Here is a 20,429-nt window from a genome sequence, read left to right on the forward strand (position 1 = left end):
TTCCTTTCTCCTTTGTTTCTTTTCTTCGTTTGATTTTTTTATTTATTTTTTTTTTTTACTGTTTGTCCTTTCAACCAGTCCATTCTTCTCCTGTGTTAACTTTCAGGTTCCCCTTATTATTATAGTGCCACATCCCGGGGCTCCGCACCTCCCACTGCTGCCGCTGCCTATGACCGCCACTAGTTACCATGGAAACCACATGAAACTACAGGGCGACAGCTTAGGCCTCCACATTGTACCTGTCTGATCACCTCCCCCCATCCCTGGGAAGGGTGAAGAATTTCTCCATTCCTCCCCACAGTCCAGTTCCTTCCTCTTCGCCACGAAGGCACCGGACCAAGTGCTCACCACGCAAGACTGAGACCCTCACCCTCCCCTTGCCCTCTGCCCCTCTGCTCCCCCCATGCCGGGAAGAGCCTGTGGCCAAGTGGCTTCTCCTGCAGGAGCCCTCCACCACTCCTGGGCAGAGTGCAGCCACACAAAGGCCCCTTAGCTTCCAGGACTTCAGGGGGACTGGGAAGCGATACAGCTGGCAACCACTGCCTTACAGGACCCCCTTCCAGGACCGGTGAGGGCAGGGAGAACACCACTCATGAAACACTGTTCCCCAAAGATACGCTCTTCTGTGGTGGACTCTTCAATGTGTGCAACACGTGATGCTCACCCTGTTTCCCAGGACAGAGGGAACAGTCTGGCTAGAGCAGAGATGGCAGTACAGAGACCTGGCCCATCTGGCAATGAAGAAAAGGACCAAGTACCTATCTGCACCCCATGAGGGGTTCTCTGTGCACCTCATCCCAACTCTCCAGCATGGCTTCCCCCATAGTTGGCTGCACCTCACACGTGGTGACTTCACAGGCCAGAGTCGGAAGGAACCTCACACATACACCCACAATTTCTGTGACACACAATCAGCTCAGACAGGAGGATGGAGCAACATTTACAAACCAACCGACAAAATGAAGAAATATATAAATAGATATATAAATATAACTGTGTTTTTATGCTTTGTCATGAAGGTCTGTAAAAAGAAAAAAAAAAAAAAAAAGAACAAATTCCAATTTTCTAAAAAACCCAAGCAAACAAAACCAACAAAACCCCCAAAATAATAATTAAAAAAACCTACAAAAATAAAACTCCAAGTCCCATCCCTCCCCGCCACCTGAATGGCAGACGAGTTCCTCTGACGTCTGATGCTCCTCTTTCACTCTAGGGTTTTGTTTCCTTTCTGTTTTGCACTACAATGGGATGGTGGTATTGGAGAGGATTGGATGCCAGCTCCACCCCTGTTGCCTCCTTCTCCTCCTCCTTTCCCAAATCCTGTCTCTGGGGAGCAGTATGGACAAGTCACATCTGACAAAGTTACCAAACACATCAGTGGACAAAAAAGCACTCTGAGTCAACAAACGTTTTCCATGTCACTGGCTGGCAAACAAAGAAAACAAGCCCAGCTGTGCTCTAGCTGCGCTGTGTGGTGGAAAGTGTGGGGCTTCATGTGGGCCCATCTGATTGCCCTCTGGACAGCTGAGACTGAGATGGACAAATTCAGGATTGGCTGGGATTATTGCTTGGTTCCCTAGCCCTTAGCCTCCACTCCTTTTACCTTAACCTCTGTACCCGTGATGACTTCAGCTCACCCACATCCTGACTTTCACAATTTTAGATATGCCCAACACCCATTCTCCGGATCCCCACTGCTGGTGATAACAGCCTCATTATTCTGTGCCCAACACCCAATTTCCTAACCACTATAGCCTTGCTATATGGGCCCCCTTCGTTTCCCAGTCCATCTGCTCATACACCTACTAATTTATAGGCCTCCATTCAAAGCCGTATGCCTGCATCCCACCTGCCAGTCCCAACATACAGTCCCGTCTTTTCATCTTCAATCCTATATTGTGTGTCCTAATATTTACCCCTTATCCCAAATGCTCACTTGATGATTCTCTAGGGATTCTCTGCTCTTTTTGGTTCCCAAGTGACTGGCAAACTCTGTTCTGAAAAAGGCTAACTGTCAATAGAAACGCTTATTACTCCTGCATTGTCAGCAAACTCATAAACTGTTCCTTGAACTGACACTTCCTAAAAACTACTCAAAGAAAACATGAAGGCAGCTATAGCCTGTCCCCAGGGCATCAAGTCTGCCAAAGTAGATCCTTGTTGTTTTAGAGAGGTTTCAGATAAAACTCATGGGCTACTGTCCATGGACAAAGACAGGATTGAGAATCAACCCCACCCCCCCCCCCCCAGAGGGCATAAAAGTGAACAGCGGAGTAATCTGTACAGCCAACATTATGTATAAAATCCAAAGTTCCAAGCCTCAGAGGAGATGTGGTTGTGGACTCGGTATTCTGTCTCCAAGTTTAACTTGTATGTATTAAATCCATCATCAGTAAACAGCTGTGTTGATCCCAAAGGCCCCCTTCACCTAACACTTTTAGCCCTTGCATGGCTCTAGCTGATTATAGGTCTGTGTCTTCTTTAATGGGGTGCCCAAATGATAATGGTGTTTGGGGAGATGTTTACATAGAAGATATAGAACTAAAATCTGTTCCTGTATAGAAGAAAATCAAAGAGGTTACTCCTAATCTATTGAAAGCGTCATTCTGCACATATTACCTCTGAGTAACCTGCTGCAAAGAGCAGTCACCAAGACCCGAATTTGGCCTGTTATCTCATCTTATATGAGAAGAAATTTCTGAATAAATTCTAAAAAATCACTTTCACCACTCCTTCTGTTTTCCTCCACAGACAACAAATAGATGCTGGACCCTGTTACTAAAGTCTCCCTCTTAGTCTCTCAGTACAGCCTTTGCTCTACATGTGCACCACCAAGTTTCACTCAGCAGGTGGTCAGAGCAGAGACACTAAATCACAGGATGAGGAAGCAGAACCTCATGAGGAGGCTAGAAAAGACTGTCACACCTCACACTTGACAACTGCAGTCCAGAGGCCACCTCAAGAGAAGCTAGCAGCTCAGAAATGCTTATTTTTATAATGGCGTTTCACTAAACTTGAGACATGAGCTTGGGTATGAAAGCAGGATGTGGTTGGCTTACTCATGGCTGGCTTGATTTGACCCTTGGAGGGCCAATTCCATTGGGGGAATGTTACTTTTATCAGTAACTCCACTGATAAAAGAGGATTTCCACCAGGCATGATTGGTCTGGAAAGTTCATAAGTATGGCATGTAATTTGACCAGAAAAATGAAAAGGAAAGCAGAATTATGCAAAGGACTGGGCAGTCTAATCCTCTTCCACCACCATCTGTAGACCCCAATGCGAATGTACTGAATTACATTTGCCAAAGAGTTTCTTGTGTTGGTTGTTTTGATTTACAGTCGGTGGATGCATTGTAAAGCAGTATTATAGCTAAAGTCTAGTAGCTGACACAGGGATTTATGTGGTGATATTATGCAGAAGAAAACCATCAATATTCATATAGATTCCATTAGACTGGACTATGCAGGAAAAGCAAAAATTCTACCAATTATTTAATATTATGTTATTTGCAAAAACAATTGCTGCTTTGTAGGAAGATAATGTGTGTAATGTGAAGGCAATTCCTCTTGTAAATAAGTTCACCTCCATCTTCATCATGGTAGTTATTAAAACAGCCTCGCCTCATCCTGTAGATAAGGAACACGCTGTCTGTACTGTGCAAGTCTCGTTGTGCTCACTGAAAACAAAACAATGTGTTCAATAAAGCACAGCACAAATCCAGAACCTGAGGGAACAGCCAAAACTCGGAAAGACCCCTTCCCTAACAGGCCAACAGTTGCTTTCTTGTAGGTGGAATTGTTTATTTTTTTATTTTTTAAATTTTTTTTAAAAAAAGGTTTCACAGGAAAAAATGGAAAAGAATTGGAGGAAGAAATCACTATGCAAAATCCAGTGAAGTCTGTGACTCGCATCTCTCTCCTCCATTCTGCTGCCTCTTCCCTCTCTCCCATTTCTTTCTCACACCCTCTTTCCACTCCATTTCTATCCCTCTCTTTTATTATTGTTCGTTCCCAATGCACTTTTCTATCCAGAGAGGGAACAGCATTACTGATACGAGAGCAGGTATCTGGGACCTCAAACTCCCCAGTTCTCCTTGTGACTCTAGAGAACCTTTGTCAAGTTCAATTTCCCCTCTATGCCTCAATTCCAATCTGCTGTAAAGAGGGATAACAGTAGTTCCTAGTTCACAGGGGGATTGTGCAGCTGAATTAATTAGCACTGGCTCAGTGCTTTGAGATCCTGAAATAAAATTCTATCAAAGTGTTAAGTATTATTCTGAATAATAATTAATGTTTCCATTACATTTCTCTTTTTTCTTTTTTTCTCACAAATCATTCTTTGTTTCTTTATTCTCCTTTCTTAGCTATCCCTTCACTTCTTTCTCCTCCTATCTTTCATAGCTCTGCTGCTGCATTTGCTTTATCTAACGGACCAAGCACAAATGTTGTATGACTGGATCTCCTTCTGTTACCATTTCTTCACAGGGGAAGAATCTCGTGCCCTCTCACATGTCATGCTTCACTGGAAGCAAGAGGGACCACGACACTTAAAACTGGGCAACACTTTTGAGTCCTGTTCTCTGAAGCTCCTTTTGGCCCAATGGGATGTGGGGAGGTTGCACGGGATAGATGCATTAAAGCTGACATCCTTGTAACCTGTAAATCTGTTGGGGAGGGTTGGTGGCAATAAGCCCTACTGTGGAAACAGAGAGAAGTCTGCATGATTCAAACTCAGAGTAAGACTTCAGAATTAATCACATCACGAATGCGAGGATGTTGAACAAACAACAAAAGGAAAACAAAAAACTCTGCACCTTTTTCTCCTCTTGAGTATTACATATGCACACAAACATTTTCCTAAAGGAATTTTTGGTTTGCTGAACTGTTGGAAAACCCTCACCCTTTCATCCCTAAGGAAAAGCAGCCCTCCAGGAAAAAAAATTAGAATCATAGATGCCCCCTTTGGCAGTGACAGAATGAGGGCTTCTGAGGGACCCCACAAATACCACAGTGTGCTTCTTGGCTGGGCCCTGGACAGTGGCAAACTTGCAAGGCAGAAGGAGGGACCAAACAATGACAATTAAAGAACTGATGACAACTCAAACCCTAACCAGCTCTGCTGATGCTCTCCAGGCTAACTTAGACATAAGAGTGCGGATGGGAGGGGGCCAGTGCCAGGTGCAGGGTCATTCCAGGCTACTGCAGCCACTCTTGGCTTTTCCTCATTGTTTCAGTTCTGTTTGACTTTTTTCTTTTCTCTTTCTGCGCACATAAGTAATAAAACCAATTTGTTTTTTTTTTGTATGTCATTTTGTGGCTTCCAGCTTGTTTTTCTTTCCTCTCTCCCCCCCCCCCCCCCCCGCCCGCCTCAGCACTTCTCTCTCCAGTGGATTCCCCTCCAGGTCTGCAGGATGTTATATTTGCTACACCTAGCACCCTTTGGGCACCATGTAAACAGCACTATGATTGCTAATAACCACCACACTGTGTGATGGAAGGCTCCGCACAAGCTGCAGTACTGTACAGGGCAATCCAGCCTCTGAGCCCCCACCAGCCACCACTCCTCTCCTATTCATTGCCAGCAGGACTCCCTCTTCTATTGATCTCACTCAATTGACTCCCAATGATCCATAACACATCAGGTGTCCCCAGGTAGTTCATAAAATCAAAATGCTGTTGGGTAGCCACAACATCAGAAAGACATGGGATAACCCAGAGCCCCTTCCCCTCTGTGCATGTTTCCTCATAGTCCCAGCTGGGCACGAGTAACATCAGTGCACCTCTGGGAGGATTCTAAATCTTCCCAACTCAGCCCTAATGCCCCATCTCTTGCAAGCCTTGCACCATGCAAGGTCTCAGTGAGGGGAGGGTGGCGGACAGCTCTTACCCCCGCTTCTCTGCTCCCCAGTTTCAGTTTCACAGGAGGAACTGTCAGCCTGATGTTTTATTATGACTTGCTCTCTCTTAATCTGCCTTGGTCAAGCAGGAGGCAAAACCAAATGCTAAGTCATTTATAAGCCATTTTTCAGGCTATTCAGCGTCCAGCTAATGAAGAGTGAGGCATTATATTAAGGTATGCTATAAACATATCAAATACTGAGGTATTCACTCGAGTTTTCCTTAGTCAAGCATTAGTTCTCTATGAAGTCAGATGCAGTTCAAGGTCATAGAGGCGGAGTAAAAACATAGTAAGGAGTCAGGCTAGGCTAAATCAATTTTGCTTCTACAATTTTTAGTAATTTAAAAATATTTTCACAACAGCTAATGAACGCCAGTGGTCCGCATTTTCTGCTGGTGTGCGTGCATCTTAAGGAAAGCTTGAGCAGAAGTGCTGTCATGAAATCAAACCCTTTCATGAAGCTTCTGCTCATCAAGAAAGTTAAAACATTTCTTTTTGTTTTAGTTTGTATCTTTCCCTTGCAGTATTAATAGAATAGGCTGAAAATCCCCCAACAGGGCATTTTCCATAAGTGAAAGTCAATTTGTTGAAATCCAAGCAGTCTGTAAAAGCAATTTAATTTTCACAACACCACAGCAAAACTGCCTGGCAACTATCTTGAAGTAGGAGGCCTCCAGTTTCCAGGGTCTGCTGCCTGTGAGACAGACAGGCCTAGGGTGTGATGCAGGGATAGGCCTGCACTCAAAATCAGAACAAAACTGGACTCCAAAATTCTTAAATCTTCTATGTATCAGAATTATCCTTCTCTACTGAAGTTTAGGTGATGAGAATAAAACAGTGGATTAACAGAATCACAGAACCCACTAGGTTGGAAAACACTTTTAAGATCATCAATCCAAGTCCACCACTAAACCATGTTACTAAGAACTTCATCTACATGGCTTTTGACCCATGATCTATGGGATGGTGGTAGATGAGATCTTGGATGTTAAACTGACTGGAATCAAAGGAAATAACAAATGTACATTCTCTGTGAGAGGTGAAAGACAGGCTAAGACAAACAGACATGTGACAGAAGAAAGCAAAATGGATGTTCAAAATTCATCCTGGCAAAATACAATTAGGAGAATGTTTTAGAAGCTAGCATAATCATTTCATTTTTATCCCACTTAATACAGCCCAGAGAAATGCATGCTGGCACTCCTGTGTAGGTCTCCTTAACTGATAGTGGAACTATAGCAAAACTTTTTCAACTTCCAAGAACTTACACCTCTTGCAAAAATAAAAACTTGCATGAAAGAGCCATTTCTACCATTCCAGCTAGTATTATGTTCCTTTAATTATCCTGCATAATTAATGGGAGTTCTCAGTGTGAAAATGTTATGTGATAAAACTAAAAAGAGCACCACAGTCTGTCTCCTAATGAGCAAAATGACATTGTAAGAGATTATGCAACACTAAGTAAAGAAATCTTTATGATTACTCTAACATAAAGAGAAGTTTGAACATTCTGAGATGAGGACAATCTTCTTTAAAAATAAATACGTTCTTTAATGAGGTGTAGGTAAGAAAAGGTAATACACACCTGAAGGTATAACTGAGGTAGTAGATGAATTTGCTGGACACACAATCAGTACTGAAAAATTGGAAGGACCTGGGGAATGATGAAAATGGAAGAACAGCAAACATGGCACCAGTACTTTAAAGGAAAAAAAAACCCTGAAAATTATCATCTAGTAAACTACACAGTGCTGCTCGTATCCAAAGGAAAATACTTTAAAATATTAAGGGAAGGATTAACTCACTAAACAAGTAGCAGTTAGTGAAGATATGCATAGTAAACAGTCTGTACGTAAATTCTTGTCTGCTTTAGAAAAAAAGCTGGCAATACTCTCAGGACGGTTAACTTTAGTGATTCAGGAGCTGTCTGCAGAGAAGCAAAGGAAGTTTGTGAAAGCCTTGTACTCTAAGTATTACATATAATTGTAAGTATTGCCAGCTCCTTGTACTTGAAAATCATGAACCAAGTACACACAAAAATCATAACGCTGACTGGAAATAATGTAATTGGTATATAATGCCAGATACCATTTTGTATATATATCTACATACATTTATATAAAATAAAAACAAAAGAAATTTCATTTGACTTCTAACTTTAATGTTCTCCAGACATCTATAGCTACATTATGAATTGTGCCCCTTCCACTGTGAGAGTCAGAAATTAATTTCTTGCAGTGAAAAGTGAGCATCTCTCTGCATCACAGGGAGCCTGTGGTGCAGTGCTTTTGGAAGCAGATCAAATGCCACAAGACCTGGAAATGGCCCTGTAACTCCTGTCAAGGCTGACAGAGCTTTACAAACACAAAATATACAAACAAATAACAAACTTGTCAAAGACTTGTTTTTTTTTCCCTGCCTTCTGCTGTGTGACATTTTGGTGAAACCTGCCCATACAAAGCATGTTTGAGCATTCTGGGTTCAAAGTCTTGTGTTTTGGTTCTTGTGCTGGTTGAAGAGAAGCTCAACATGAGCCAGCTTCCGTGTGCACTCGCAGCCCAGAAAGCCAACTGCATCCTGGGCTGCATCAAAAGAAGTGTGACTAGCAGATTGAGGGAGGTGATCCTGCCCCTCTGCTCTTGTGAGACCCCACCTGCAGTCCTGTGCTCAGCCTGGGGACCCTCAACATAAGAAGAATGTGGACCTGCTCGAGCGAGTCCATAGGAGGGCCATGAACATGATCAGAGGGCTGGAGCACCTCTTCTCTGAAGGTAGACTGCAAGAGTTGGGCTTTTTCAGCCTGGAGAAGAGAAAGCTTCAAGAAGACCTCACAGCAGCCTTCCAATACCTAAAGGGAGCCTATAGGAAAGCTAGAGAAGGATTTCTTGCAAAGGCCTATAGAGACAAGACAAGGGGGAATGGCTTTAAACTAGAAGAGGGTAGATTTGGATTAGATACTGTGAAGTTCTTTACTGTGAGTGTGGTGAGACACTGGCACAGGTTGCCCAGAGAAGCTGCGGATGCTCCATCCCTGGCAGTGTTCAAGGCCAGGCTGGACAGGGCTTTGAGCAACCCAGTCTAGTGGAAGGTGTCCCTGCGTGTGGCAGGGGGGGGAGTGGAACTAGATTAACTTTAAGGTCCCTTCCAACCCAAACCATTTTATGATTCTATGATGACTTTCAGCCTGAGACCAATTTCAAACACACCCTGTTGAATGCTTCTGAAAGGAAGACAGAAAAACCTATGCAGAAAACTCAAAAGGTGTAAGACTGCACAGTGTGAAATTTCACACAAAGTAAAATTCTGTGTACAGAAGAAGAAAGCATTTTTCTTCATGTCAGCTTCCACGAGCCTGCAGTTTTAGCTACAGACCTGCATTTGGCACCTCCTTAATACTCCAGCAATGGTTAGTTATAGCGTCTAGCTAATAAGGCAGCTTCCACATACACACTTTTCAGACTCATTCATGAAAGTCAAATCATCATTAACAGGCAAATCAATCCAAAGCCCCTTATTATCATGCTCCTTTCACCAACATCAAGACGAGTAGTTTATAACTTATGTTTTTAAAATCTCCAGTTTATTTTGAAGGAAGCTGCTTTTAATGTAACTGGGAAAAGTGAGCTTATGGACCTAATGCACTATACTGGCAGCTATACTTCTACTGATTGTTTTTTGTTCTGACTGTTTGCTAATTGAAAAAGACCGAAAATCACTTCTCTAGATATGCTTCAGATCTCAAAGCATGACATAAAATCCAGGAATCCAAATTTCTCCCAAGCAACGTCTAGCTAACAGTTAGCTGTCTAACCCATCAGGAAAGTGTATGTATCTTGCCCCCCTGTTAAAACTGAGTAGAAATAGGATAGTAGCTTGCTAACGCTATCAGCTGAGACAACCTTTTATCTCAAGCAGACACGGTCCATACTCGGAAGTCCAGACAGACTCTGTACAGAACCATTCTCCTTAAATGTCATGGATTGCCTGTTTCAAACTGAAAAGTCCTAGAGAAAAAAACAGCAGTAAAAGAACTGAGCCAAGGCTGCAAAGCTGGGTGCCCAAAAGTGAGTGTTGTAAAAAAGGAAGACTGGGCAGAACTCTGCAGGCAATGTGCCAAAGGTAACAGGAGAGAAATTGAATGAACTTGTCATACTCTTTGCTCTCTAACATTGTTGAGTCTATTAGTAACACAAGGTAAGATTACCACAGGAGGTTCACACCACCATGAACAGAAACCCCACCTTTTGCACTGGTCTCCTCTAACACCCACCTTTGTCCAGCAATCCATTTACACCATGCAAGTGTAATACGCTAATAGGTGAAATTTGCTAATAAACCAGGGTGTGAGCACGTTATACCTACTTAGTATTCAGTTTGCTTTTATATAAATGATTTGGTAGAGAATCAGGCCCTCCTCTCTCTCTCTAGCTGACTCTCATCTGATTCTAATTCAATTTCTCTGCCTATTGTTTATTTCACCGCTCCCCTGTGAAGTGTCAAATGCTGATGTTCCGTCAGCCTAGAACTGTCGTTTATATTTGTCATTCAGTCCTTGTTAAAAAATAAAACAGGACTGCGCCTGCCTTGGAGCGCTCTGCCTGGGAATTCCCTGTGGTAAAATTAGTCCATTTAGATGGAAAGTTTTGTGTCACTCCCCTGTCTAAATTGGCAGATCTGGCTCTTTTGCAAAAACCAATAAACTGTGAACCTTGATGCATCTGTCAATCAAACTCATCTTTCGTGAGCAAAGCCAGATGACAACAAAAGCTGGGCAGGCTCCTCCGATTGGTTCTTCTCATTTAGGCATATCAGGAGGCACCTGTCACTCCTCTGGCTCAGCATCGTGCTCAGAGGGACTCCACGGAGAGAAGAAGCCTTACTGGGGGCTGGGTTGGGGCTGGGATGGGAAAGGAGGAAGGGGGAGGTTACCCTCCTCACTTCCAACGCAACTTGCAGCTCGGTTCTTTCCTCACAGCTCTGGTGAGAGGCAAGGAACTGGCATCACCTTTTGTTGTGGACATGTTTGGTTTTTTTTTTTCACATCTTAAGTAAAGGCTTTGATTTCTTAAACTATGCAGATTTTCTGGTCATTAAAAGGATGTTGCTGGAGAGGTAAATGTGACATGCTACATCCCTGGGGCTCTGGGGACTGAGCCACAGTGGCACAGAGGAGAGAGTGGACATATTCCAAACCCCTTTCTAAAGCTGCTGGGTGCACCCTGCCTATCTAGTTACCCACTGAGGAGAAGCAGAAAGGGTATTTCTACCTCTCTGCTAGGCAAGGAGGGGATCACAAACTGATTGAACAAGGCCTTGCATGTCAAGGGAAGCATTTTTTATAAAGGCATAAAAAAGGAAGAAAAAAGGCAGTAAAGAGCAACAGCTCACACCATGGTGCTTGAGAGGAGCTGGGGCTCTTAGGAGTTGATGATACCTGTGGCAATGATCCCCAGAGAGATCAGATTTCAGGAGAAGTCTTCATCTCAGCTTGTCCAGTTTTCTCTGGAAAATTCTGGACTCTGCTGTCTACACCAAAGAAGGGTGCCAGCTTTTTATTAATTGTCTCTTTTGCATTCAGAAAGAGAATTTAACCTATTTTCTCAAAGTGTAATCATTTGCATATTTGCATTAGGTTGCCACTGAACCATTCAGGAAATTTGTCCTTCCATGGAACTACTGCTTGTTGATGGATTTCTGTTGCCTCTTAAGCACCCCATCACAAACCTCACCTCAGGCACCTGTATTTTCTCTTTCCACTTTGCTTTGCTCAGAACAGTTCTGCCATCACATCATACTGTTTGCAAGTACCAATGTAACCGTCTTGGCAGTGCAGTTGCCAGCCAGTTGTCTCAAAACCAGAATATGGTACATAACATTCTCACAGTTGCCTCACAAGTTCTCATCAAAGTTTTGGGCTTTTGCTCCAGTATCAGGATACATGATGTAAGATTAAAATCTCAGCCTTCCTTAAACAGTTGTGAGTTCATTTGGTTCGTTCTACCATCCAGTTTCAGTTACAGGCTCAAAAAAGACAAGACAAAGACCTTAAAAAAAAAAGAGCAAAAAAGCTCCTTATGTCATTTAAGCACAAATCGTTGTTCTTGCAGGTGGAGGAAAGCAATTCTTGCTTACTAAGTGCTTGAGATTTGCCAAACTGAGCATGCAAAGTACTGATTTTCATGTGAGAGATGAATTTGGTAAAACACTGACCAGGTGATGCTGGTTTGCACTCATATACACGTATAAGGTCAAAATACAATCTGCGTATCATTGTTTGGGGTCTTGAAAAGACTGCTGAAAGACAGTTTACAGCAGGCAGCTTCAGGGGTACTGAATGAATACAAAAAATAGCATAGCCACAAGCTACAGTCATGGAAAGAAACATTACAGTCCCTATGTACTGTGGTTATGAACCATGTTACAACATCACCTAGAGATACTGAGACAATGACTCTTGTGTGTTATATACTGTACAAAGTAAGACATCATTCCTGTCCTGACCAACCTACTTTTCATTAGACAAAGCAGAGAGCATTAGACAATGTGAGTCATTCAATGCTGCTCACCTCATCATTGGCAGAAAGGGAATGACACACAAATCTCACCAGCCATGCCAGCACACTGGATCCTCCTTATGCAGGTACGAATACAAGCAAAGGGGAACATGACCAATTAGCCCAATTAGGAGAAGCATGCTGGAAAGCAATCACATTCTGGGAAGAGACAAGAGGTGGCTGCTCAGACCCACCTCACTGACGTGCTTCAAAAAGTTTGCCAGATTCTTGAGAAAGTAAATGGAACAAAAGATAATGAATCTTCAACACAGGTTTTCTACTTGCTGCATCCTTTTCTGGCAGGGGAATACATACACATAACATACAGAATGTCTAAGCAAAAGAGCTGGAAAACGCTGTCAGAAAATAGAGAAACTCTAGGATGTTACATAATGGAAAGAAAGTGCTAACAGGTAGCTCACAGAAGCACACTGATAACCCAAAGAAGGGCCATAAAGTGATTACTATAGGGAGATACTTGGACAAGATTCCCAAAAGCAGCTAGGTGAAATGTAACCCATATTCAGGGATCTAACCAAACACCACAACTTTTCCAAATGACCAGCACTTCCCCAGTTCATGAACATCTGTGCTTGTTGCAGAAGCACTCAGGAGTGGAGTGAGATTTCCTTCCATGATTTATTGCTACCCCAGCGCTCTACTTCGAGGATTCACTGCCCATTGACCATAAGTACCTGGCCAGTATTCTTAACCGCATAATCTTTTGTTATTTGGGTTCACATTTGTCAGAATATTCCAAAGGCTCAGTTTCTACAGTTGTGACCAGCTCCTCAAATGGCTCCAAATGTGAACTAAGCATGTCCATATGTACAGCTCAGTATTTTGACCAGGAGACTTTGAGAAGTGTCTGGGACTCTCAGCTCTCCATTACACATTGAGCTTTTCTGAAAATGTTTGTAACAACAACTGCTTCAGATGTGTCTAATCACACCTCAGCTTTAATTAATGAATTTGTTTTAACTTGCATTTCCTTTGGAAGTCCATGAGGAAAAAATCTTCCCCTGCTCTTCTACCAGCTAGGATACATACTGGCCATCCAACTTTTTTTTTAAGTTTTACTATAAAGCAGCAGGAACTTAAATTATACCCTGTGCTCCAACTATTCCACTGTGCTCCCCCTTCCGTCTGTACCAGGTGATCACTCTCACTAGATGAAGGTTATTACTGTCTGTAGCAGGAATTCTCTTAGTGCTTTGTGTTTGCACAGCAGGTGATGTAGTGGGCTCCTGGCACACACCAGAGGTCTCAAAGAGCTACCACAAAGTAAACTGTAAACAGCAAAATATATTTTTTTGTGAAGGCCACAAAGTACCACTCCTGGGAAACATCCTGGTGATGTCAAACATTTCTTCTCCTTGGAGACAACTTCTCTGACTTCCCAGAAAATCCCACTCTGAGTGAAGGGGCCACATGAGACGTTCCCCCCAAAAGCAGGGGAGAGACAATGGAAAAACTAAAGGGAACTCAGAACAGACTTTGATTCTGGAAACTTTGCACATCTTTACTGATATCTCCAATACTGTCTTGTGTGCCTTCACAAACCAAGAATGAACACAAACATCAGCTGCACCCTTAGAAGAGAGAGAGACAGCAGAACATGTGAGACCCATGGTGAAGGATGTGGCGGGGGAAGGCAGATGCTTATGTGGGTGTATCACAGGGCTGGCCTTCATCATTTTTGTGTTCCATTCAAAGCTGACTAGGAGGAAAGGAGACAAGGCTTTTTGGAGTCCTTCCTTCTGAGTGAGTCATACATCAGCGAAGGTGCTAGGTTTGTGTCATCTCTGAACTACAAGGGCTGTAACACAGGAAAAGCAAAATTGTTGATATATCTCTTCCATTGCGCAGCCACTCAGAATACAGAGAAGTCAAGAATGGACTATTTGATTCCATATGCACAGAACTCCATGAGTGTTTTTTAAGCAACATGTATCTAGCTCAGTTAATCCTACAGTATTGGTATGACAGGTTACTTGTGCCCTGCTAAAGACAAGAGATGTACAAATATCAGTGAGAATATGTCAGTTCTGCTTATGACTGATTATCCACTTGGCTGGGAGGTTAGTTTCCTGAATTTCCTTCTACATAGCCAGACTTGGTTAAAGACTAGTGCCACCTGTAGCAACATATTGAGGACTCCTGCTTCTCTCCCAAGATCAGACACTGGTGGTGTCTCTTAGAATGCCTCTGTTGGGATCTTTAGGAGCAACAGACTTCCCACAGCTTCAACAGGAATCAGAAGCACACAGAAGGCATGCAGGGATCTCTATCTTCAAACAACCACAATAGTTCTTTAAAGTCTCACACGACTACAGAAAGCTCTTGTTTCTGATCAGACCATCTACAACTTTCGGTAAACTTCCAATTCAGATTAATCACTACATAATGAGGCAAAGCATTATCATCACTATTAGAACCCTAAGTATACAAGGATTTTTATCAAGTTCTTTTGGGCTCCAGGCAGAATTCTTAATAGTACCATTCACTCGAAGATCCTTCCAAATTCAAATCCCTTTCATGTCTTCTGGACTTCTCTGTTCTGTTTTACAATTATGTCATTTTCTTACCTTTATCTGTCCTCCAAGTGGTCTGTTGCTGAGCTGCTAAACGCATTCTTTGACCTCTACATCCCCTGGTGTCAGGAAGACTCTTAATTGGAATTCATCAAAATAGCTCTTGAATACTCCCCAGAAGGCAAGCCAGAGGCTTCCTTTGCAGAACCAGACCCTGCAGGTCACAAGAACACAAGAAAAAGATGACATTTGATTACATTACAAAGCAGCAAATTCAAAGGTTATTAAAATTCTTCCCCAACATTTTGTATTTTGACCAACTGAATTTGTAACCACAGGGAGTTACCAAGATTCCAGAGAAGACTAAAAAGTTTTATATGTATTAAAAAATTATCCAGAGTTATGATCATTCAACAAGCATTCTGGAAAGATATGAACATTAATGGGATTAAGCCAACCTGCAGATTACTTGAGCTCCTAACAAGCTGCAGGTGCTTCCTGTGCTTACCCACTGCACAGTTCTGCCTCCCTCTTAAGAATCTGTTGAGTCTACTGCTCAAGATGGTATACCAGACAAAATATGAGCTGTGCCCAGTCTCACAAATCCTATATTCCTAAATCCAGAGATTTAGCATTCAAAGTGCAGAAACTCAGTCTGCAACTCTGGCCTACATTTCTAATCACAGCCACTGCTGCAGGAGTTGCATATTGAATAATGTTTAAGTCATCTGTCTTGCCACATTAGTTACCTATTATACCCTGGTTAGCTCTGAATGTAACCGGCTTGGAGTTTATTTTGGTCCATTTTGTCTCCACTGTTTCATGCAGACTTCACTTTTCATTGCCTTTTCAACTACAGGAGTTTTTCATCTCCATTTCACAATGCAGGAAGATTTGTATTGTTTCAGGGTTTACTCTCTCTTCCCTTTTTAAGGATTTTTTTAATAAAAATGCTTGTGTTTCTGTCCCAAAGGTTCATTGACACAAGTGAAAATATGCCCATTTACTCCATTAATGTGTCCTATGTCATGTTCACCTGACTGGCTCGGGTCAATTTGATCATAACCATTTTTCTCAGAAGTTTGATTTGCCTTCTGTATCCACTACTGTCAAGCAGAAGTCTGAAGTCAAAAGTTACACTTATGTAAACAGTGTGTAAGTGAAATTGGAATTAGGCATTGACTTTTAAGACAGCAGTTTTCAAGTTCATTGCCACAGCTACCCTGGAGGAGACTCCTAGTGCACTGTGATCATCTTGTCTGCCCTCTGACACAGGCTACCCATAGGCTGCTTTGAATTACTGCTACAGGTCCAATAGCTGGGATTGAGCTGGGGGAACCTGTTACTGAGGAACATTTGCTACCAAGTACTAGTAAATACAGTGAACCCAGCTAAAATACTTTGGCAGGTGACTACTTGCACTGCTGGAAATATGTGCATTATTTCTGGTTGCATTTACCTACTGTCAACTTACAGCTGCTGAAACCTATCATATCTTCGTATATCGTGTTGCAGAACTTTTGCTACCAAACTGTATGTTCTTACTTTTGATTCATATTTATAAATTGTAATACTACTGATCTTATTTTTAATGAGGAAAAAAACCCTTCATAACATATATTTAGGCTTCATGTCTGTGTGGAGGCCCTCTTTTTATAAAAAGACACTTAACTCTTATGTAAGCACCTTCTCATTAGCAATCAACAATGTTTCTGTTCTGTGGGATCATAACCAGCATCCAAAGATGCCCCCAGCTCAGGCTGGTCCTTTCCAAGCACCACACACTTCTTTCAAGTTTTCTGATTAAGCTCTGTTTGCATGACTTACATGCAACAAAATCACTGCTCAGTTATTATTGCCACCATTGGCAATTTGTGTATGTCAGTTCCTATACACATTTTGTTGTTTAAGCTACAACTTAAAAAACTTTTGTTGTCTTAAACTACAACAAAGAGCAGGTCCTCTCACTCAAATAACTTACATTTTAGGATCCCACATAAAAGAACTGCAACACTCATGTTTCCTTCTTAAACACCCTACTTCAAGTCACAACTGTTATTTATATCTGCTCATCTAGGGTGGGAATATTTCTAGGTTTGAACCCCTGCAGTACAGATTTATTTAGCTGAGTTACTACAATGGAAAACTGTTACAAAAGCCTTGAAAAGAAGCTGCTTCCACCATTTCCTTGGAGTGATCATATGAAAAGAAGGAAAATAAAAGTGTATGAAAATAAATTTTCCCTCTATCCAGTATGGCTTTACTTGGTTGTCACTTCCTGTACACTCACTCTTAGTGCAATAACTTCAACTGGCTTTCTAGTTGGCAGTAAACCAGTAAACTTAGTGGCCCTAAAAAATAGTCTCTCACAAATCCTCTGCAGTTTGATTGTGCCAGTTCCCTATTTCCTACATCTCCTCACCCTACCTGCTCCATTTTAGCACTCCAGAAGATCTGATGCTCAAATGTTCTCAGGTAGGATTCAGGCTAGAAGCTTCACCGAACCCAGGGTAAAACCAAGAAAGACAACCCTAAAGAAGCAGCCAGTCTCCCCTGTGCTCAGTTGCACAATTTTTTACCTGGTGAGAATTATATTTACATTTGCATTGTATCTGACTGAACAAACTAAGAGAGAAACCATCTACCACCACATTACTTGTGTTTCACCACCTCAAGCGTGGGTTTTGCTACTAAAATTCAGTTCTGCCTCCAGACTGTTTACGATATGGACACTCATTTTGTCAACTGGATTGATAACACCTTCGGTCCTAAGACAAAGATGATGACTGAATGCTGGAAAACTGAGCCATAGGGCTCTGAGAAACAAAGGCAGCTCCTGCTAGCCTGCAGCTAAAGGCTCAGGATGGTAATTTCAGGAGTGCCAAGCCCTGACTTAATGTTGTTCCCAGTGAGATAGTGTTGTGAGACAGGTTAGTTTAACCCTACTGATGATGTGTTGTTGCAATAGTAATCCTGCTCAGTACGAGAGGAACCGCAGGTTCAGACCCCTGGTGTGTGCATTTGGCTGAGGAGCCACTGGCATGAGGTTACCATCTGCGGGCTTATGACTGAATGCCTCTGAGAACCCGCCTTGACACTTGTGCTATTGTGTCATCGGTCGCTTGTGATTGACCTAGGAGTTGACGGTCTTGTTCAGAATGCATGGGTAAAGGTCTTCCTGAATCTTCGTTAGTGATGACAGGCCTTCCTCATAGGAGAAGGAAAACTCCTATCTTCAAACCTGGGCTGCTGGAGCTCGCCTAGCCTTGTACGGTCTTCCATCAAAGAGAAGAACACTCTTACAAAACCTACGACCTGTGGACTTTGCTGTCACCATCCTAGCTAACTAGGCCGTGGCAGTTAAACCTCAGGTGTAAAGGGAGGGGCCAGTTCTGCGCAAGCTGCGCCTCACCTAACAAATCCACTGCGCAGGCTGGAAGGGCTCGCTCTCACTTGTCTGTATGGACGGGCGAGGGTGGAAACTGCAGGGGACAAGGTGCATGGGAAGCTGCAGATCCAACGCTGCATGTGGGGGAACCAGCGCATGGGTAGCTTGAGTTAGCTCAGGAGTTGACAGTCATGGTTGGACACTTCCTGATTGCCTAAGCAGCCTTTTTTTCCAACCAGATTTGGATATCACACATGCCCTTGGTCATCGTGCTTGTAGTAAGCGTGGTTAAAGCCCTTCCCAAATCTTCGCTCGCGAAGCCAAGCCATCATCAAGGAGGAAACCTACTAGCAACTCTTCCACTGATCTCAGCATTGAGTAGTCCAGAATATTGCACTCACAGTGTAGGGAAGGCTGGGAGAGGACACAGGTGAAAAGATACTGATGAAGACTACCCTCTACACATGGATGCCACCAACATTTCACAGACATACCTCTCTATGATCAAGTCTTTAGTACACTTCTTTAGGTCACTCAAAGTTTCCTGGAAAAGGCATCAATTTAAGAATTTATTTAATCTTTATTCAAACACTTTTGTTTCATTCAAACTGAGTTTCTTTCTGGCTTTGGTTGGTTTTAATGTTATCCATAGTGCAGCAATGATCACCTAGGTTGCACTGACTAGAAACTGAATCCATACACCAAAGTCATGACATTTAAATGACATGCAATTACAATATACTTTTAATTATTTTGGGAAGTCCCTCATTGTCCCTATCTTGGATGATGTGAAATGTTGTCTTTGATGAGGTGAGATCACCAAAGGAACATATGGGACCAGGGACCTCCTTCTGACCCATACTGAGGGGAACTGGGAACCCAAATCACTGATGTTGTTTTATAAGATGTGATTCCTTCTTGGCTGTCCTTGACTAGTAGACACAATGGCAGATACTAACACATTGTGAGGTGCTGGACACCACTTAGTACCTACTGAAACAGTATTTGGGGCACATATCAGCATTTTGAGGGTTAGCCAGATTTGTCCCTCACTTCCCACGCACTTTAGCATGATGGAGAAGGAGATGTGGACATTGCATACGAAGGCTTCTGGCTGAGAGCCAGAGACACCAGATAACTACTACCTTTTACTGTTGGCTGTTTTGGGGGGTTTTGGTTGTTTGGTTGGGTTTCTTTTTTTTCCTTTTTTTTTTTCTCCCAAGCCATGGTGCAAACTGTGGAAAAGCAGCATCCTGACTCTCATCATGAGACAAGTGGCACTCCCTTCATCTCCACTTCTCCTCATCCCTCTTGAGCATTAAACATCACACTGAGTTGGACCTGAGGGAGCCAAAGAGGAACAGAATTTTTCCTCTCTCCTTCATTTTATTTTTTTAAGCAATCTCCTCCTCTACCTCCCCTTTCTTCTACTCCTCTTCTTCATCCTCCCACCCACCCCCACCCTGTCCATCTCCCCTCATCCCACTCAGACACCACTCCCCCCCTTTCCCGGTATCCAACACTGTCAACCCAAACACATGATAAATTGCCCTGTCAACAGAATTCATTCAGGGACCAATTAATTCTACAGAAATGAACCAGAAGCCATCAGTTGCTGAAAAACTCCAAGTGCAGGGAGCGAGGAAGCTGGCTTTGTGAGTGAGAGAGTGAGAGAGAGAGAGAGAGAGAGGCTTGGGAAGTTAGTCTGACAGAAATTGGTCATTTAATGCTTAAGTGCACCGTAGACAGCCCTGTCATAGCAGCCAGCATGGCAAAAACTCCCCCAGTGCTTTATTTATTAATTATGTGGAGCAGCACGGGGGTCACTTCACTGTCTCCATACAGACTCATCAACTTAACTTCTTGTCACTGGAAGAGATCCCACAGCATGTGGGATAGAGGGCCAGGCCTTATCCTTGTTCCGTCTCCTGCCATCCTGACACTATACAGGCTAGAAGGAAGTTTGCACAAGCACCACTGTGCCCTCAGTGAGAGTCGGAAGTGGCAGGCAGGGACACAACAGCAGTCAGAAGTGGGAGGCAAACCATTATC

The 20,429-nt window shown here is 42.9% G+C and overlaps 1 protein-coding gene and 1 long non-coding RNA gene across 2 annotated transcripts in view; one reads left to right on the forward strand and one right to left on the reverse strand.

The window, feature by feature from the left end:
- PAX2 (paired box 2) overlaps window positions 1-993 on the forward strand; it is a 96,975-nt gene extending 95,982 nt beyond the window's left edge. The window contains 1 exon segment of the mRNA XM_061459329.1: window positions 126-993. Within this exon segment, the coding sequence (XP_061315313.1) occupies window positions 126-247 (122 nt within the window). The 3' untranslated portion in view covers window positions 248-993.
- LOC133272299 (uncharacterized) overlaps window positions 1-20,429 on the reverse strand; it is a 144,830-nt gene that overhangs the window by 74,109 nt on the left and 50,292 nt on the right. The window contains exon 2 of the long non-coding RNA XR_009744386.1: window positions 15,044-15,203. This is a non-coding gene — a long non-coding RNA (uncharacterized LOC133272299). The remainder of the gene's footprint in view (window positions 1-15,043; window positions 15,204-20,429) is intronic.

The sequence above is a fragment of the Pezoporus flaviventris genome, unplaced genomic scaffold, assembly GCF_033815535.1.
Source record: "Pezoporus flaviventris isolate CSIRO_AGI_PZ_B2104156 unplaced genomic scaffold, CSIRO_AGI_Pfla_v1 ptg000029l, whole genome shotgun sequence".
NCBI lineage: Eukaryota > Metazoa > Chordata > Aves > Psittaciformes > Psittacidae > Pezoporus > Pezoporus flaviventris.